The sequence below is a fragment of the Drosophila gunungcola genome, chromosome 3R, assembly GCF_025200985.1.
Source record: "Drosophila gunungcola strain Sukarami chromosome 3R, Dgunungcola_SK_2, whole genome shotgun sequence".
NCBI lineage: Eukaryota > Metazoa > Arthropoda > Insecta > Diptera > Drosophilidae > Drosophila > Drosophila gunungcola.
Window position 1 is genome coordinate 3479073 of NC_069139.1, and position 21498 is coordinate 3500570.

General features: G+C 39.6%; 1 protein-coding gene across 4 annotated transcripts; it reads left to right on the top strand.

The window, feature by feature from the left end:
* Positions 1–928: 928 nt before the first annotated feature.
* LOC128266125 (la-related protein 1) lies at positions 929–21292 on the top strand. 4 transcript variants are annotated; one of them, XM_053002412.1, is made up of 7 exons: positions 929–1346; positions 2711–3731; positions 13210–13552; positions 14485–14552; positions 14961–16006; positions 16511–17237; positions 17617–17793. In XM_053002412.1, the coding sequence occupies exons 2-7, from the start codon at positions 2910–2912 to the stop codon at positions 17659–17661; spliced, it is 3051 nt and encodes a 1016-aa protein (XP_052858372.1). In that variant the 5' UTR covers positions 929–1346; positions 2711–2909; the 3' UTR covers positions 17662–17793. The 4 variants fall into 4 exon arrangements, with proteins under 4 accessions (XP_052858372.1, XP_052858369.1, XP_052858370.1 ...); XM_053002409.1 differs by adding an exon at positions 18780–21292 and having other exon boundaries at positions 930–1346; positions 16511–18708; XM_053002410.1 differs by lacking the exon at positions 929–1346 and adding exons at positions 1785–2075; positions 18780–21292 and having other exon boundaries at positions 16511–18708.
* Positions 21293–21498: the final 206 nt, after the last annotated feature.

Below are 21498 nucleotides of genomic sequence, written 5' to 3' on the forward strand. Positions count from 1 at the left end.
AAGATAAAATAATGATTATAATAATAAAATGTTATTTTGGAAATATTATTTATCTAAAGATTACTTCTGAAAGTTTTAAAACACTAAATAACTAAGTGTCAGTTATTTTGTAAAGATAACTCAAAGGCCACGTCACGTTATTGCTGTAATACGAAAAACACGTTGTAAACTTAAATAAAAAAAAATTTGGCATTTAATTTAAAAAAATATTCAAAATAGTTTTTGAAAAGCCAAACAAAAATAACAGCAGAGATCAAGTATTTCTTATGGGGCTATTAGAAGTGGATAATTTTTTTATTTTTATTTTGAATAAACAAAATTATTGATTATTTTCGGTCCCTGAATTAAAAAACTATCAACTTGAAATGCAACGGCTTTTTCTTCGTTTTTTTTTGGGCTGGTTTTTTTTTTTAAACACCCATTTAACCAGCAAAGTTCAAAAATTTAGGAATTCAAGCTGAAACGGTTGAACCGGTTTAAATTTTATCCGAGATAAAACTAGAAATCGATCGATTGGGGAAATCGATATCCCAAGGGAAAAACCGCGAACCGGGAATCCCGGTTTTACAATCGATTGTTTGTATATAATCGATAATTAAATAATCTATTTTATTTGAAAAGACGGCGCCATTGTAAATATCTTTATTCCTTGGATACTGTTGTACATCAAGCAAATTAAATCAAACAATTCGAAATTTAAAATCATCGTTTTTTAACGGCCCAGAAGCTCAATCGTCGTTTCCCACACCCAAAAATGTTGAATCATTGTGTTCCAAACACAGGCAGCGCTGCGGCGGAGGAAGAGCAGAGTAGAGATGGAGACCAACCATCGATGAAAATCGAGATATCGATATACAAACGGGAAAATCTTCGAACCGGGAAACCCGTGCCCTCAATCGATTATTTGTTTACCATCCCTAATTGAACAACAACCCTGCTCTTTTTCTTTTGGACGTAGAACCACATGTCTGGTAACCGAGATTTTGATTTTCTTTTCGGCGGTATAATGCTCCAATTAATTGATTAATTTCGGTTAATTGACAACTCCAGTGAACGGCTAAAGATCAGTGCTACCAGAAACGAGTCAAGTGTGTGTGCAATCGCATAAAAATCGCGATAAATAATATTCGTAACGTTCTGCCCACCAGCGCGTGAGTGAGTGCGAGCGAGAGAGTACGAAAGTGTGTGTGCGAGGAAACCCGCAAAAGCAAAAGCAAAGCAACAATAACAACACACGTACGCACACACACGCACGCGAGGAGCAGGAGCGGAAAGTGCGTAGTGAACATACGTAAAAAGAGAGAACAGAATTTGTGCGTAAATTCTGGTTTTCATATCATTATCTGGTGCGTATTTAAACGTAATCTTTGCTAGTGTGTGTGACCGCGTGCATCTTTTTGTTGAAATTCGAGGCGAGTTGCAGGCGCAAATCAGCTGTTTTTAAAAACCAGAACCAGGGCGGCACTAACAGCAATGCAGTCGGCATTTGATATTGCATAATCTTCGACTGACGAAAAATTAAATGTTTGTTGTCTACAGTATTATAGAATAACAATATTCGCTAGGCTTCAATTGTTGTTTATCATAACTGCCCTACTCTCTTTAATTTCCTGTCATACAACTCAACGTTAAAACGTAAGGGCACCACGTAAGGTCTAGCTTGGCAAGTGGGCAGCACTTTTCGGGCAGCCCTGGTCGCTTAGCGTTGTGTTGACTCTTCTTCTTATTCGCTTGTCTCTTCCTCTTCCTCTTGTGTGGGGCAAAAATCTAACCTCACTTCTTCTTCTTTTTGAGCACTGCTGTGTGGCTGCTGCATAATAATATAATACTAATACCTCTCAATTCTCGATTGGTCGTGCCTCGCAACCGATTTTCTCCGCTTCTATATAGTATAATCGTGCAAAATCGGTGGCAGTAAATCCAATTCGTCGAGCTGAAAATCGTGGAAAAGGGGAGAGACTTTTTCCGATGGCCAGTTCTTGAAAATTCGCCGCACTCCTCGGGAGGCTTTTCTGCAGTCCCCAGAAAATAATATAATCCCCAATTAAAGAATATCACTCGTTTTTAAGTGCAGTGTATGTGTGCGTGTGTTGTAATAGTTGCACTAAGTAAATGAATAATATTGAGATTAATCGCTTTAATTGAGCAACAAACACCTCGAGTTTGCTAAACTTTTAGTTGTATAGAAAATTAAAGTCAAACCAGCCTACAAGAGATTCTATGTACATGCTTCTTAATTTATGTCTTGGAATGTTTATTAAAATTTGTGTTCAAATTACGCCGTAAAATACAATCAAACTAGCCCCCAAACGCTTTTGTTTAGGAACACCATACTAAATGCAGTCAAACTAGCCTAAAAGGGAATTCCTATAGTTCAAAAAAAGTGCTTTTTTTTTAATGTTTCCTTAGTTTAGTTAAAACAGGAACCTCCTCACATTGCTAATATTACATTTTTAAACTAAACACAGTCAAGTGTAAAGCATAACTTATTTAGTTGATGTTACTATCAGCCCAATAATTTTATTCATAAATAATCCAAGCTAAAAAAACTTAAATGACCAAGAAACTCTGATTTTTATTTGAAATTTTCAAAGAAGTTAATTTTAAGTCTTAAACTCTTGCAATACGAATAATTTATGCTGATTTAAAGTAACTAAAGTTCGACTGTGACGCAAAACTAACCGATTTCACTCTTGCTAACCTTTTGTAGTTTGGAAGCCGATCTCTGGCCCAACCGCATCCCGTTGAGAAGGCACGGAAGCAGCCAAGAGTTTCCCCGACCCGACAACGAGGATCAGCCGCTGACGAAGCCGGAGCAGGAGCAGCAGGAGATCTGCTGCCCACTCTGGAGAGGGGGAGAAACCGCAGTCAAACAACCGGCAGAGGAGTAGCAGCCACCACTGAGGAGCATGTCCAGCAAGGAGGAGACGCCGTCGTCCACGGGAGGAGGAGCAGCTCCCGTGGCCACCGTCGCCACTTCGAGCAGTGCCGCCACCACGTCGTACGCCAATGTGGTGCAGAATCTGGACACCAAGAAGGGTGGCAACAACACCACCGCCGTGGACAACAACAAAGAGAACCAGCCCAATTTAAAGAGCTTCAAGTCGTGGAGCGAGGAGACCGCCGCCGCCGAGGCAGCCGCCGTGGAGACCCCTTTAGCCAGCAGCAGCGTTGGCTTGGCCCAAACGGGGGAGAAACGTGCAGCCGCCTCGGGCGGCGATAACACCGCCGAGAACTCTTCGGAACTGGACGATAACAACGACTTTGTGCCCGTACTATCTCACCATCGACGCGACCGCAAAAAGGCGCGCAAGGAGAAGCCACGCGACCAACAGCCGCAGCCAACCGGAGGCCGTGGCGATGGTCAGAAATCCCAGCAGGCTGGTGGCCGACGTGTCCCCGGATCCTCGGATTCCGATCGCAAGCAATCAGTGAGGCCCCGTGCTCCGCGCGGCGGTAGTCCCCGCAAATCTGCAAATCCGGGATCTGCAGCTGGAGCTGCCGGATCCAATGCCGGAGCAGCTGCGGCGGCTGCCCCAGGCGGGCCGAAGGTACACAAGGACCGCAAGGACACCTCGCCGAGTGCCAGCATCGAGGGAGCAGGAAGCAGCGGCAACGAGGCCAAGTCCGGCGACGGGGATCAGCAATCGGGGGAGAAAGGTGCAGCTGGAGCGGCTCCGCCTCCCAAGCGATTCATTGCCGCACCACCGCCAAAGGTCAACGCCTGGAAGGTGAGTGATTCCTTAACGTTCTATTGATTATTCATAAGTGCTTAAATAGGGAATTGTAAAGTCACACCTTTCCTAAACTGGAAAATCGATTTTAGTTGTCCTGCTAAGCACTTAATGTGAATTGGGATAGGGCACTTCTTCTGTTAATATATAAAAAGATTACTAGGGTGCCTACAATTGTTTTAAAGATTTTGGGTTCATGGGGAACTGGAAAGGGATAACTTTTGTTAAAGAGAAACATCGATTTTATTTGTCTCTATAAAAATGTTTTTTTTTATTTTATTTTTTATTTGATAGCTATTTAGAAAGTTTATTATTTTTAGGAAGAATTAAAATTGAGTTGGCTAGAAAGTCATCGATATACTAATAAAAACCTTAGGAAATGCAAATAATATATGGATATTAATGCTTTTCTTAAAAGAATCTACATTAAAAATTAATTGGGCGCTAAGAACTAGGAGATAGGTACATATAGAAAAGTGGCTTCAAAGATCAGCCGAAATATAACTTTTTTAAATCTCGGTAGGGTGTCCCCTTAAGGCAATGATCTTGTCAAATATGATATGGTAAATAATACAAAAACAATCTATGCAAAGCTAACATAAGCGAATATCCACTGTAAAAGGTGATGAGCTATTTGTTTTGAGGGATCCCCAAATTAATTGCACGTTTTTTTGTTGTTACTCGTATTTCTGTTTCCTCTTCATTTTGTTGTTTTGTCCAAATTGCGTCTTAAAAAATGATGGAAAAACATGACCATATATGTTTGCATGTGTGTATGTGTGCGTTTGCTTGTTGGTAAACAAATGTGCGTAGAATGACGGAGACGGAGAGAGGGAGCAAAGCAGGGCGGCTGATAAATACAAGAGCAAGGAGAAACGACAACAAACACGCGGCGCTTTGGAAACACGTTTTCCACCATTTGTTGTGGTTTTTCTTGCGCTGTTATCATCGTTATGCTAATACCAACAAACTGCCGACGATTACAAAATTGTATCTCATAGATACACAATTGCAGTTGCATAATGTCTGGCAAGAAGCAAACGTATTTCTCATCAAAACAAAGCGAAACACGAGAAGCGAGAGAACCAAACATTTAATTGCATTTATTTTTATTTGCTCTTGGCTGTTTTTTATTACGCAATTCTAGCGAAATTGCCGGCGTTTCTGTTGTTTTTTTTTTTCTTTCTCAAAAAGCAAACGGTTTTCTGTGCTTTTGCAGATAAATACAAATTTGGTCATTGGATAAATAATTATTTGCTCTTGCTTGACTAGAGTAAACCCCCTGGAGAATAAACACTACTCTTGATTTGTGAATCCAATTTAGTTTTTAATTTGTATTCGATTTGTATTGTACTATTCGTGCCTGTCAGTAATTGTCAATAAAGTGAAGTAGTTTATTAAAAAAAACTGTTCGGTTTTTATTAATTAATTGTATAAAGCATTCACTGTAAAATAAATTTTTCCCCAACACACATTTATAATTTACCCCAAACCAAATAGCAAATTATATAAATATGGTGTTGTGTTGGTTGCTCAGCTAAAGATACTCTAATTCATTCCGTTTTTTATACGTTTTGTTTTATTTATGCCCATGTATTTTTTCTGTATTTCCAATTACTTTTTTTCTATATCCAAAATGGCACATCTGTTTGGGGTGTCGCAACAAACGAGAGAAAAAGTTAAATATTTCTCAACTAAAAATAAATGTCAAGGTCAGCCGCTTGTCGTCTATCTATCCAAACGCCCCGCCTCCTCACACCGCCCACCGCCCACATGCCACCCCACAAACAACGAAAGCGGGCACAAAAGAGCGAATAAAATCAACAGAGAACGAAATGCAAAAAACGGCGAAAGAAGAACAAATCACACAAACACACTACAAAAAGGTGTGGCTAATTTTCTTTCTGTGGAAAAAGCTAGAAGCCAAAAGTTTACACGTTTAACTTAACTTGTTGTCAAGGGGGAGTTTCAAATTCGCCTCGCTTTCGAAAGCGTTTTGTGCTACTTTAAATGGATATGCAAACATCTCGCTCACTTTTGACATTCTTTGCATATGCAAATCGGACAAATCAGGAAGTTAAGACCTGGATTGGTGCGAAATTAAAGACTTAAGATACCCGGGAGTAAAAATAAAAGTATTGTTTGTTTTGAGGAAGAAACATAAAGTTCTTTTTATTTTTTTAATGGTTAATTCGACCAATATATTTACAGTTAAAGTAAATCAGTACGAGGAATGAATTTTACAAATTTAATGACAATCAGATGATTATAACGTAGTTATTTGCGCCAAAAATATATCTAGTTAGTTATAATCAAAACATTTAATATAATTCATTGAATGAAAATAATAAGAGTGGCCTTTTGCGAATTTTTAACATCTTGTGAGACAATGTAAAGTGTGCATTTACTTCGATTTTCCGCGTTTTATTCAAGGTAAAACAACACTAAACGTCTGTAATAACTCTTTTATGTTAGGCCATTTAAATATTATTAAGAAATCTAAAACATACGACACAATCTTAATGGTTTAAATTATATAAATGTTATTTCTTGTTTGATCAGCAATTTAACTTATTGACTTATTGAATTTATGAGCATTTAGACAGATAAAATAACTGAACCATAAATTTATCATGCAATATAGTGTAAGTGGGTAGGTGTTTCGAGAAATAAAATGAATTTTCATTGTTTTAAAAAAATGTGCGTCATAATGATTAAATATATAAAAACCCTTATTATTTTGGAATATAAGGGATTAATTAGTAAACCTATTAAGAATGTCTTGAAATTGGTAGTTTTTATTCTTGTTTCTAACAGATATTAGATGTTAAAAATTGATTGCAAATAACATTTTAGAGTTCAGCTAAAGCCATTAAAATAAATTAATCTTAAAAATTATATTATAAAAATGTGTAGAGGACTTATATAATCTGCAAGCTTAATAAGAGGGTTAAAAGTGAGCTTAAAATGGGTTAGCTTCAATTCTTGTTTTTTAAACCATAACGGCGACGTCGGCAGCACTGCAACTGCGGAGCGGCAGAACTGCAGGGCAGCTATTCAAATTCAAATTTGTTTTTTATTTTTCTACGTCAGTTGCCGTTGACGTGTGCCCTGGAAGAGTTCGCGGATAGAAACAAGCCCACTCCCACTATTTTCCAGTGTTTCTCATATATTAGCAAGTGCGCTTAAACGATCGGGAAAAAGAAATTAAAAAGTTGAAACGTAAACAGCTGGGAACAGCACGTGTTATGTCAAACTCACCACGTGGTGAATAATGCCAGTGCGGGACTGTTGCGAGGCGAATAACCAGAATAAATAACGAAATTAGAATAATACACATACAGCTGGAAGGCTGAAAAGCGTGTATACCGCCGACGTGGAAGTAAAAACTTGATAAACTTGTTGATATTTTAGCGGCGCGAGTGGAAAGCGCCCTGCCTGTCGCTCTATCTTACTCACTCCATATAACGTTACGCTACGTTGCCTTACGTAGCATAAGGCCGATTCGCAAAGAGAGTGATTACACTCTCTCGTGCTTTCTCTCTGTCCTTCTTTGTTGAGCGGCACAAAACAATAACAAACATGAAAACGAAAGTAAATATGCAATCATCTTAACAACTAAATTTAAGTTTATGGGTGCAAAGAAGAAGAAACCTATAGTCTCAATTGAGAAATTAGAAGTGTGTCATTCTAGGCACAGTAAATATCCGATATATGTGAGAAAAGAGTTTTATATTTCATAAACAAGTTAAAAATTTGTACACATTAATTACTAATACTATTCTACTATTCAATATTTAAAATGTGAAAAGTTTTTCTGATTTAAGTAAAATATTTTGTTTTAAAACAAATTTGGAAATTATCATATTTAGACAATAGTAAAGTATTTTTTATAATATCTTAATATTTGTGTTTGGGTGTAGCCCATTTCTAGCTGTTAATTATTAAATCGAATTATATATATACATATGTATGTATGTCACAGAGGTTTGAGTTTATAAATTTATAGTTTATAAAACAGATTTTTTTTTGGAACCATATTGCTTGGAAGTTGGGAAAATCAGTTTGGATACTTTTGTTAAGATATTTTCTTATTTGTTTAAAAGTTTGTTTTTAATTGTGTTAATATTATGAACCCAATTACTAATTACTCAACTCAATGATCTCCGATATTTGCATTGTTATAGTTGCCCTAAGAGTCTTTGTAAATAACAACGTTCTATTTTTAGGCACTCAGTTGCAACCGGAGACTAATAACATTAATTTATCTCAATTACGTTGACGTTTCGTTGTGGGTTCGGCTTTTTTCCTTTTGTCAGATATAACGTTGCATTAATATTCGTATTGCAAACTGCAGCGTCATGTGAAATTAAAAGCTATCGGGAGGAAATAAACTCCCACCCTTCATAAGCCTCTTATCAGAGTATTAGATTTATTTTAGGTTAGTACTTTTCCATTCGTATTGTTTTCGGAAAATCCCAATATTTTCCTTGTTGCTGTCATCTTTGTTAGTATTATCAATGAGCTCTGTTCGGCATATATAGGCATATAATAATTGCCTTTTATATCAGATTTTTCTTGGCCAGAAAATACTCATGCCTTTCCAGTTCTTTGTACTTGAAATGATCTTTCAAGATGTTTTCCCATGTTGTCAAGAGGAAGATCGCAAGATATTTCATATATGCTTATTTATTGTATAAATTCGAGCCTTTTTTTCATGATATTTTTGAAACCTTGTTTGTTTCAGAAATTGAGTTCGTAAATTACTTCTTAAAGAACTAAAAACACTGTTGTGTTAATCACCAATTTGTTGAACGTGTTGTTAAAAAAGTCTACTTTTGTTTGAAAATGTTCCTTTCTTTTGTAGCACCCTATATATTTATATATTTATCTTGACAGTTGTGAAGCGCTACCTCAATTTCTTATCGGGTATATTTGTTAATTGATCTTTTAAGTAAATATCTGCGTTAAAAAAAAAACCCACCTAATTATTTGCGCAACAATTGCAAAGTATTCACATTCACAGATAATTATAACGCACAATATAAAAGTACAGTGAAGCAAAAAGGTTTTTATATAATTAGTATTCAGTTATTCAAACTACTGATAGAAGTAATCTAAGGGATTTACTCAATATATTTAAGCGATAATGAGACGTGACAAATGAGAATGATTATAAAACCATGAGGTGATAGAGACTACCTCAAATATTTATTTCGAAAATTATAGAAAACCCTCAAGACTGCAGCTGTTTTACTTTCACAAATAAATGACGAATATAGAATTTATTTAATGTATTCTTGTGCATATGTGTTCTTGGCTTGCTTACCTCTCTCTTTTGGGGCCTCGATAAGAGTTATGTTCCTAAGCCTGCTACGCATTTAATAAAGTTACTCGACTCTGTTGGACGTAAACAACTTTTCGCACACTCCGCCCCCCCCATAAATTCAAAGCTATATATATATTTGTGTTTGTGCGATGAATGGCGCTGGAGAGTTCGTCGCCACGGATCCAAATAACCTGACTCTGGGACGATCCCCACCTCTCCTCACAAAGCAATTGACTGCTGGTCTAATCGCTCAATTTAATCACGAATAAAACTATAAATAGAAAAGAGTAAAATGAATAATAGTCATTAACTTGTTTGTGTTTAAAGCTGGGCGACCTTTTTCTGCATATGAATTGATATGTGCATGAAGGACTTGCTGTGTTCTGGAAATACATTTTTTTTTCTTTTTTTAGAATTACACCGAAAGAATAAAAGATTATTTTTTTGGGAAACTAGCCTTTAAATCGTTGATGATATATTTGCCGGATATATTTGAGTTGAGAAATCTATTTAAAAGCTGTTTATGCTGTGTTCTTTAAACTAAAGAACATTATTCTTATTTTAGAATAAGCCAAAAATTAGGAGAACAGATTTGTTTTTTTTTTGTTTTTTTTTATGATACAATTATAAGATTAAATTAGATATTTAGTAAATGTTACATATTTTTGATAATATGTTAAATGTGGTGATAATTATAATGTTAGCCCTTGTTATATTTGAGGTTATACTTTTGTTATAATACAATTAAACTTAAATGAGTCTGATTAAAGGGGTATCTTATAGTATAGCATCTCGACTTCAGCGCCCTCAATCAGTCTTTTTTTTTATTATTATTATACTTATTATTATTCATGTAAGCTGAGCTGATTGTGGGTATTTGTTCTCCATATATACATTTTTTCGCTGCTCGCGTATCGCTATCTTTTTACTCTGGTCATTCGATTGGCCGCGAGCACGTTTTCTGGTTTTATTTTGGATTTTTTGTACACTATTTTTTACATAACGTCTCTTGCGGCCGGCATTATTGACTGGTTTTCGCATTCAGCTCGTATTTTTTAATTTGCTAAGACGCAGAAAGCCCCGTCTCGCCCGGCGCAACCTCAAAAAAGGGGTATGCTGCTACCCTAACCCCGCCTGCACTATAACCTTAAAACTGATTACGAGCGTTTGCGAATGTTGACTTAGAGAACAGAACGCCGAGAATGCCAGAATCGCTGAATGTGGGTCTTTTTTGCACGTTTACCCGGCTCTCGGTCACTGTTTGCCTATATTTTTACTTCTCTTTGTCGTATTTTTATACGATTTCAGTTGTTGCTATCGTGCTAGCCCGATTCTAATGCCATTTAAAATAGTCATTTTGCATTGCAAGCAACTCAGTTGTCTTTCAACGATCGCTCGAGTTAGTGCATTTACAAAAAGGATCCCAGAGATATACTTAACAAGTGTTGAAAAAATATAAACAAAAACCGAAAACCTTTGGCTACTTTAAAGCTTTATTTATAGGCAAGTTCAAGTTTGTTATGTTTTATATTTAAGGGTTAAAAATGTATATTTAAGGGTTCTCAATGAATCACTATGTAATGTGTAGATTTAAAACCCAAAAAAGACAACTTTTTTACTATATATACGACCTTGAACCATCCAGCTTATTGAATGACTTTAATCTCTGTTTGAAATACCTTACCTATAGGTATTATAGTATTCAAAATTTAATGACAAACACCCAAGTACGTCAGCAATTATGTGGGGGTTCAAAATGTCTAAAAGTGATAAGAAACATGCCCCTATAAATATAGAATTTAAAACATGTGCTTGGCAAGTGGCACACGTTCATCGAATGTTTGTGGTAAAGTATTTCCTATGAGTACGTTCAATGGAAAATTACAAACCTTTACATTTACCTTATGAGTCATGGAAAACTGTCCTTCTTTGTTTCCTTACAATTACTATATGACTCATAAAGAAAATAAAATTCATTGTCCTTCCAATTGAGTGGAATCACGGTCATTTTCCATATACTTTTCATAGAACTTTGTTCGAAATGAATTAATGATTTCATTCGTTAATAGTTTATGCTTTTATCCTTGAGGATTTAGATGACTACGTGATCAACTGCATGGAAAGTGTTTAAAATGTTTAGCATAAGTGTGACACGAAAGTACACTAAACAAAATATTGGCTTACGGGCTTAAATGCATCTAAATAAAATCTTTTGTTTATTTATTCAAAAATTATTTAGGTAGATAATATTTTGATAAAAATATATGTTTATTTAAACATTAATTAAGGAAAACTAAACTGTTTTTGTTTATGGTAAGTCAAATCAGCTTATGGTATGATGTATGGATTGATAAGGTTTTAAGGTCAAAACTATATCTTTCAAGTACCTAATAGTATAAAAACACCTTTGAAATAAAATAAATAATGATTCATACTAAGGGTAACATTATACATTATATATGGAATTAAATAATTTATGTAGTATTTTAAATCATTATTATTACATTTTGCATGATACTTTCTAAGTTTATTTATTCTGCACATATTAGTTAAATTCTCTTTAATTTTAAGCTGTACAAATTAAACATAAAGGTTAATGAACTTAGAATTGTTTTCTATCTGTAAATTTATCTTGTACAATGTTTTTTTGTTGGACAATTTAAGATACATCAATCTCTCTTCTTTCCTCCTCTCTTTATGAAGTTTGAAGTTTTCCAACCACGTTTCTTTTTCTCCACTTTCCGCTCTTTTTCGAATGGCCTACGTGCTGAAAATCACATGTTGTTTTGTTTTGCCTATTTTTATGTTTCGTTACAGTGTTACCTTGTGTGCGAGCGAGATGGTCAATGTTTATGTCTATAATCGTTAGGTTTTTGTTTAGTTTGGTGGTATTCGTATCACCGGTTTTGATTGATATTGTGTGGATAGTGGGTGTGTGAACTTTCGCAGCGAATCAAAGCAAAATTTATAGAAAACGCGTACAAAAACAAAACTATAAATTGAACGCACGTACTCACACTGAGCGAAAACCTGTATCCATTGCATACACAAAAAGATACTGATACAGGGTGCCCTGCGCTGTTTCTCTCGCCGGTTAAACTCTCTTGGTCTCTAGTTCTCTCTCACGCATCCATGAACCGGCGCATCGGCTGTTTTGTTTTTGATTTGGATATGGGCCTACAGTGGACCTTCTTTAATTTAAATCCAATAACATTTGCGTCTTGGAGCTTAGGGTCTCGAGTGCAGAAATATTAAAGTTAGTAAATCAAATCAAAATCTAAAGCATGTACCCTACATATGTATAATTATCGGCTCTTCAAAATTGTACAATAAAGTGTTTAAAATCTTTAAATCTATTTAAAAGTCAATTTTAAGTGCAAAAATGAGTTTAATAAGCTTCACTGTGTTTTTTTTTATGTTGTGCTGTAAAACCAGTTGTTGTTATTGTGCTTTATGCCTCCGCCTTCTCTGCCTTTGTTGTTTTTCTTCGTTTTTGCTCACGTAGCCAACGCGTGGACAGCAAAAAGTGCCGAGTGAGAGAAAGGGAGAGGGACAAAGAGAGGAGAGGCAACGCAGCGATAAAGAGGCGGAGGCATATTCCAATCGAAAAACTGTCGCTATCGCACAGAACCCATCCAACCATTCAAGAGAACGGTCGCAACGTACACAACACACCACTGGTTCATGATTACCAGGCAATTGTTTAAATAAAGCTAAAGCCCCAATTAAATATAAAAGCGGCTACAGCTACAACAACTGTGCTAATTGCTAGCTATAGCAAAGGTGTTATATGAAAAGCAAAACAAACAAAGATAACAGAAAAACCAGCAGTGAGAAAACTGATAAAAAGTGAATAAAAGCAAAGAAACTAAAAGTTCTTGTACAAAAACCGAGGTAATTTTCCAGTGCCAGATCGAGAAAGTAACCGCTCTCTAGAATATATATATATATATATATATATATATATATATATATATATATATATATATATAGCAACCCTTGTCGTGAACTAAATGTGGGTTAGGGACACTGCGCATAGGGAGTGAAGTTGAAGTTGCATTGATTTTTACCCAATTTTAGAAACAACTCCTTTACTCTCCCGTCTATGGAATTTAACTCATATTCACATTTGTTTTGTATTTACAGATATCGGCTAAACAATCCGGCAGTCCAAAGGCAGGAACTTCTCCATTGGACAAACGTGTTTTGCAGCCCAAGGCACAGCAGCAACAACAAACTAAGCAGACTGCCAGCAATAACAATAACTCACAGAACACCGCCAGCAACAAAAAGACACAACAACAACAACAGCAGCAACCTCAACAGGGAGCAGCACCAGCAACAGCAACAACATCGACACCACAGACAACAACAGCAGCAGCAAGCACAGCAGCGGCAACAGCAACAACAACAACATCAACACCAACCGCAGCAGCAACAACATCAGTGGTAGCAGCAGCAACAACTGAAACAGCAACAACAACAACTGGTGAGTGCCATGGATGATGGAAAATTTTCCATACGCAAAATTCAATTGATCTCAAGTGAACTAGGAAAAAAAAGACACAAACAAACAAAAATATCTAGATCTCAGTCTAAGACTTCATTGGTTCTTCCATTCTATAATTTGCAATAAACAGACTTTAAATAACAAGCTTGTTAAACTGGCCATTTGGAATTAGTGTGTTCACTTAACTAGCTGCTTGTTACTTAGAAAAAGAGAACATAACTATTTTAGTATATAGTAAATAAATATTTCAAGATCAGTTCTTTGGCCAACCAATAATGTTCAGCATGTGTTTAACATTTTTTATATATTTATATTTTTCTAATCAAAGCTGGAGCCAAAATCGTCCCTCCAATGAAATCCATTTGCTACCAAGATTCGATTTTATTTTTATATCGTTTTTTTTATATATTTTTTTTTTATATATATTTTTAATATATTTTTTTTGTTTATAGAAGCATAGAGGGTATAGAGGGTCATATAGTAGTTTCATTTCTCATTTTTGTGATTTAATAAATCATGCAATGTTATTTGATTTTTTATTCTTGTTCAAATACATTTTCCTCTTAGATTTGGAAATGTATTTATTTTTGTATATATAAATATCTTTTTGTGTAAGTTCCAACATATATATTTTGCTACCCCACATGAAGTTGTTTTGATACAAGAAGATGAGAACCTGACCACCATGTGACTGTGCGCTCCTGCACTTGCTCTCAACATTCTCACGTGTTCTCCCGCTCTCCCGCTTTCCTGCTTTTCCCAGTTCTCATTTCTCTGCTGACCTGATGCTCCGAGAGAGAATCTCAATTTTGGCGACGCATATGGCGTGGCATGGCCTGATTTCTTATTTTTAAAACACTGTTCTTGTACTTCAATATACTCAACCCAGAACTGCTTGTTTCATTTTACAGTTGATGCCAGTCAGGCAGATGTGCTTGCCAAAGTTGTGGTAAAGGACAAAAAGAAGGTCAATCAAAAGGTGAGAAATCAATTAATTATGTATTTAACACTAGCCAATAAAGTTATAAATACAACAGTGAAAATGTCTTAAATTTAAAAAAAAATTTAAATATGACTTACAGTTTTCTTTTACTGACAGAAGTAATAAACTTTAAAATTTAAAATTATGTTTAAAAAAGATTTTCTCTCACAGATTTCTAAAATATTCAAATTACTAAGACATTTCTAAACTAGATTTAAATTTTGATTAACTACTTTTCAGTATAAGCAGGCATTGAAATAACTATATATAGTAAATTATAACAAAAATCATTGTCAGTTTTAAAAGGGCATCTTATTGTTATGGGTTTTGTTTCTGTGAGATACATATTTCGAACCTTGCATTTTTCAAAGGCTAAGTATTTTATTCTAAAAATCTGTCTTACAGGCCAGCGACTTTAGCAACGTTGGTGACTGGCCGACGCTAATTGGCGGAATTTCTAGCAGTGGCAAAGCCACCAGCAACGAACCCAAGCGCAACCCAACGAAAAAACAGCAGCCAGCCAAAACAGCAGCCGCAGTAGCAGCAGCTAGCAGCAGCAATACCACTTCAAGTGAAGTTGCCACAACAGAGTCTAACGTCGCACCCACCAGCAGCAGCAACAGCAACGGCAGCAGCAATCCCAATCCCAGTAGCAACACCACCAGCAGCAGCAGCAACAATAGCAACAGCCAGGCCACAACAACTGCACCTGTTGCCAGCACGAGTCATGATGCGAAAGCAGCCCAGCGAGACGCTGAGCCAGCTTCTGGCACCTCTGCCGGGCCTGCCCTCACCAAGAAGCTACCCAAGCACAAGTGGCGTCCGCTGCCCATCGATCTGGCTAAGTCCAGTCGCCCCAAGCCGATTGGCGGCCGGCCAAATCGCCGGCTCAGCGATGATGGCGTCGATCAGCGCCGTCCGCCGCGCGTCTACCATGACCGCCAGCCAGGTGCTGGAGGAGCGGCAGGAGGCGAGTCCTCGCGGCACCCGCACGCTGGCCGGCATCCGTACGGCGCACCACGCTCAGCGACTGCTGCGTCCGAGCGAGTGGATTCCTGGCGTAGCAGCAGCAGCACCAACGCCGCCGCAGCGCTCGATGAGCAGCGCTCTGGAGCAGCGGGTAGTGCCGGGTCAGCAGCAGCATCAGCAGCCGCAGCGGGAGCTGGATCAGCAACGCGCGGGCCGCGTCGCTACCGGACGCCGTACCGCGGCGGCAGGCAAGGCCGGGGCGGATTCTCCCGACAGGGACCAGGTCGCCCGACTCATCGCATACCACGCCATTTGCTAGCTTCGGGCGAGTATGCCAGTTATTTGCCGGCAGACGCCGCCGGCGCCGACTCCTCGCAGTCGTCGTATGTGCTCATGGGCACCCATTACTTTGGCAACGTGCCCGCCGCCGCCTACATTGAAATGGACGCCGCCAGCGTCAAGGAGGCCATCAAGAAGCAAGTGTGAGTGAAGCCCTTTTATAATATTTGCCTAATGCCTTTTGCTGGATCTATAATGGTTTGGGAAATACTTAAAAGCTTTAAATATCTATCCATTACATGTACAAATCTATAAGGTACAACTGGTTAAATAACTATGATATAAATACTAATGTAAAGTAACTTTAACTTTTATTCTCGTAATACTAAAAATTAATATTACTTTCTTTAAAATACCTTAACTAACTTGTTCTAGACTTCAACCAGTTTACAATTACTTAATAATATAAGGTTTTTACTTTACCGTTTCACTGCAGCCTTTTAAAAACACTTTTTTTGTATATTAAGAAAAGCAAGCCTTCTTCATTTCATAATGTATCTTATTTTTATAATTGTTCCTTGGTTACAATAAATTTATATTATCTGCAGCATATAGTCCCAACTTAAAAGCTCAAGGCATTATATCCGTTGTATCTAAGTGAACCTTTTTGTTGACCCGCATATTCTCTCCTCTCGATCCCCCCATAGTGAATACTATTTCAGCGCCGACAATCTTACCGGCGACTTCTTTTTGCGCCGGAAAATGGACCCCGAGGGCTATATCCCAGTCACCCTGATCGCCTCGTTCCATCGCGTTCTCGCACTGACCACCGACGTGTCTTTGATTGTGAACGCCATCAAGGAATCGGATAAACTGGAGCTCTTGGAGGGCTACAAGGTCCGCACCAAGACGACACCGACCGCTTGGCCCATCACCGATGTGCCGGAGGCTCAGGAAGGGGATCTTAAGGCTGCCCCCGCCGCTCAGCTGTTGCAGGATCCAGCATCGGAGAAGCAGCAGCAGCAGCAGGAGGGTGAGGGTGAGGAGAAACTGGAGGAGCAGCAGACTGAGGTGGTCGGTTCGCCGTCGCCCATTCTCACATCGGCGATGGCCACGAAGCCGCTGAGCAGAATTCCGCCGCCGCCGGTGCCACGCAAGTCGCAGAATCAGGTGCCCAAAATGCTGCAGGATAAGCAGCAGCGATCCTCGACCATTGCGGCCCTCAACTCGGTGAACGCGATCAGTGCGCTGACCCAGCAGGTGGAGGGTGGTGCGGCCGAGCTGGCTGGACATTTGAGTGGACTGGCGGAGAGTGTGAAGCCCAAGTCCACATCGACGCCGGACAAGAGGACTGCCGCTGCTGCTGCAGCGGGCAAGGGAGGAGCTGGGGCAGCAGCTGCTTTGGTGGCGGAGCCGGAGGGCATGTGGAAAGAGGTAAAGAGACGCTCCAAAACAAATGCTATCAAAGAAAACGCTACTACACCACCACAACAACAACAACAACAGCCACCGCTTTCACAAACGCTCAAAAACAACAATAATAACGATAATGTCAAAACGAACAACACCTCGTCCTCGTCCACGTCCAAGTCCACGTCCAACAACGCCCCATCCAACGCCTCATCATCAGCCACTGTGTGTGTAACCACCAAAAATGCTTCCTCAGCCACCAAAGCAACCACCAATGCCACCAAAACCACCACAAATACCACCTCCACCGCCACCGCCACAACCACCACGAACAATAACAACATAAAGTCTAGCAATGCTGCTGCTTACTCCAAAACCCACTCCAAATCCTCATCCAAAACAGCTGCTCCGCCATCCGCTCAGTGCCATGCCGAAAAGGAAGAACTAGACTTCCAGTTTGACGAGGAGCTAATGGACCCCCTACCCCCCGGAACCGGACGCATCAACAACTTCACCGAGAACTTCTCCGACGACGACGAATCTGACTACGAGTTTGCCGACCGCGACATCAACAAGCTGCTTATTGTGGCCCAAGTGGGTCGGGCACCCAAACACGAGGGCTACGATCGCACCGCCGACTTTACATCGCGCACGAAAATAACCCAGGACCTGGAGAACATCATCAACGACGGGCTGGTTAACTACGAGGAGGATCTGTGGACCACCACCAATGTGGTGGCCGATTACAAGACTGTCAATGTGATTTCCCAGGCGGACTTTGAAAAGCTGGCCGGTGGTCGAAACAAATCGGTGGTGCCGCAACAGGTGGTGCCACCGCCGCCACCATTTGAAGAGGATCTCGATGAAACGCTCGTGGGTGACACCACCCTCAACTCCACGCTGAACAACACTCTCAAGTCCCGACGTGCCCGCTTCTATGCTGCTCCAAACTCACACTCAATTGATCCACGCACGCCAAGGAAGAGGAAACTTCGCCACACCGCCAATCCGCCGGTGGAGGCTCACGTTGGCTGGCTGCTGGACACCGTGGAGCACCGACCACGCACCACCTCGATGGGATCGTCGGCGGGCACTTCGCCCACCACCTCATCGTACGGATCGTACGGCTCTTCGGTGCCCCAGTCGCTGCCCATATTCCAGCATCCGTCGCATGCGCTGCTCAAGGAGAACAACTTCACCCAACAGGCCTACCACAAGTACCATTCGCGCTGCCTCAAGGAGCGCCGTCGTCTGGGCTTCGGCCAGTCGCAGGAGATGAACACCCTGTACCGCTTCTGGTCGTTCTTCTTGCGCGAGAACTTCAACAAGAGCATGTACAACGAGTTCCGCACCTTGGCGCTGGAGGATGCCGGCAATGGCTTCCGCTACGGCCTGGAGTGCCTCTTCCGGTTCTTCTCATACGGCCTGGAGAAGAAGTTCCGGCCGAATGTGTATCAGGATTTCCAGGACGAGACGATGGCCGATTATGAAACAGGTGAGAATCGATTAATACAGTTTTCTTATACAAATATATGATCTATATATACGTTTGTATTCTTCCGCCAGGTCAACTGTACGGCCTCGAGAAGTTCTGGGCCTTCCTGAAGTACTACAAGAATGGCGAGAAGTTGGAGGTGCAGCCCAAGCTGGCCGAGTACCTGAAGAGCTTCAAGAACATTGAAGACTTCCGCGTGGTGGAGCCCGAGATCAATGAGATGTTGCAGGGAGTGGGTAGCCTTAATCCCGGCCGCCAGCTCAACCGGCATCGCAGCGTGTCGGAAAGTGATGGCACGGCCGTTATCACGGCCGGCGGACGTCGCCTCAACACAACCATCACCAATCGCAGCGACTACGTGGGCAGGTTGCTGCAGCAACAGCAGCAACATCAGCAGCAACATCAACAGCAGCACCAGCAACACCACCAGCAGCATCAGCAGGGTTACGGTGGCGGTTACAATCAGAACCGCAGACGCACAGGCTCCTTTGGCAGCAGCACAGTGCGTATTCGCAGCGGATCCCTGGGCAACAAGCCGCAGGTGGCCAATCGCAATCAGGGATCGCAGCACGAGTTGCGACGCGGCGGCAGCAATTCAGGCCTGGCGCCACACAAGCGACAACAACAGCAGCAGCAACAACAGAAGCCCAAGCCAAACGCAGGATCACAGACAAATTCAGCACGTGCCACCACATCAGCGGCAGCAGCAGTAGCAGCAGCAACATCATCGGCAGCAGCAGTAGCAGCAGCAACATCATCAGCGGCAGCAACGCCAGCGGTAACGGTAGCAAGCTCGTCTTCGTCGCAGAAGTAGTTACTCGATAATGCAGAAACACGCTGTTTGGATTAGGCTTAAGTTAATATCTACGACTTAGTTTTCATGGAAGCACTCACATTTGATTGCTCGCCACACTCTTCTTTTGTTTATTCATTCTTATTATTCTTTTGTAGTATTCGAGTGAAGCGTAAAATGGGAACAGTCGTTAGCGTTTAGCATAATTAAGTGAAATTTTTGAAATTTGTTTATTGCAATTTGCGTAGCGCGCGCTTTGGTTTAGTAGTTACGATTCTAATTGTTTGTTTCTCGCATACCCTCGACAAAAAACACTGATAAATGGTTGCTTACGAAATGCTCAATGCTCCCACACACACCAATTACACACAGCGGGGTCTGTCTGCTTTGTACCAGTGCCAACCAGCCATGATCTTTGAAAGTTAATGAAGCGATTGCCCTTAAATTTTTTTTCTGTTGATTATTACCCTTATTTTTTACTGCAAAACAAAAATCAAGGCAAATTTTCCTACTTAGAGCAGCGTTGATAGTTGACGTAATGCCATGAACTGTTGTACTATACGATTAAAGATAATAACCATAACGATAACGATACATAACCTATGCAAATATTACATAACGAAAACTGAATACAAATCAAACGAAATTGATACACAACAAAAACCAAATGATCTTAATGCAAATAAATTTTGTAAATTACAAAAGAATATATATATATATATATACATATATGCCGATGCCTATATATGCGAAGGTAGAGCGAAGCCAGAATACGCGTATATATGAATATGATTACTAACTATTATTATGATTATTATTTTTTGTGTGTGACCTAAGCGCAAATGTTAAATGTAATTGTTTAAGAGGCAGCGAGAACTTGTAATCCCTAAATCCTTAAATTGAGGCAAGCGGGGCTCAAGTGCCAGCGAATTTTAGTTATTTAAGCATTTACCACAAGCCAACCAGTCCAGCGCAATCGCAATCGCCAGCAGAATAGGAATAGGAATCCGACTTCTTGGACTCGGGTCCACAGCTGCTTCCCTTGTCGCACTGCACTGCCCCCCAGTCTATATCGATCCGATCTATCGAGTTGGTTAAATAGTTCCCCCCCCCCAAAAAAAAAAAAAATAAAAAACCTCAAAACTTCGTACCCCGCCAAGCATTTAGAAGCATGTCAAAAACCATTTATTTTAAACCTTTAGTTTTTGCACTTGTTAATTTTTAATTCGAGAATTACGACTATAAAAAAAAACTAGAAAAAAATCAAAAAAAAAATTTAAAATCACACAAAAAATTGTCAAGTCCAAAAAAAGTTTAAAACTTTATAAAAAACAAAAGGCAAATCATGCAAACGAAAAAAAAGCATTAAGAGATAATGAAGTTTGTTTCGCATAGTGAATAGAGCTAAATTTAAAACATATGTGAGAAATCAAATCTAAGCTTAATACGGATAATAACTATATATATCTGCATATATCCAAACACACATATAGAGAGACTTTAATGCGTGACTGCAATTTGAACATACTATAACTAAATAAGGGGCGAACGGTGAAGTTGTCCGATGCCGCCTGAAGTCGAGCAGTTTGCAAAACTCTCTCAAGGTCCTTCAGCTCCTCGATTTTGCTTCGCTCATCTAGCCTAAGCAAGCATACACAACTCACAAAACACACACCACAAACACAGAAACAAAAACAAACACGTTAAGTGCAAAGAACGTTTCATTAAATATTATTTTGTAATCATTATTAGATATCTGTAAATATATTTCCCTGCTTCTCTTTTTTAAAATGTCGCCTTATCAATTTTATCCACGCATAAACACAATCACACACCCACATTGGCCAGACGCTTCTGTATGAGCTTAACGATCTATCAATATTATAGATATTATATAGAAGGAGAGAGGTAGTTCCGACGACAATTCAATCGGCTGTTGCGTAATTATACATAGTTCTGCCACAACTATTTTGTTTTTCACATGAAGTGTTAACTTA

Bases quoted from the DNA above. Each gene is read 5' to 3' on its own strand.
- LOC128266125 (XM_053002409.1), top strand. From the start codon at position 2,910: ATGTCCAGCAAGGAGGAGACGCCGTCGTCCACGGGAGGAGGAGCAGCT. The intron at 14,553-14,960 runs GTGAGAAATCAA...TCTGTCTTACAG, and splicing joins AAAAGAAGGTCAATCAAAAG to GCCAGCGACTTTAGCAACGT. The intron at 16,007-16,510 runs GTGAGTGAAGCC...ATCCCCCCATAG, and splicing joins GAGGCCATCAAGAAGCAAGT to TGAATACTATTTCAGCGCCG.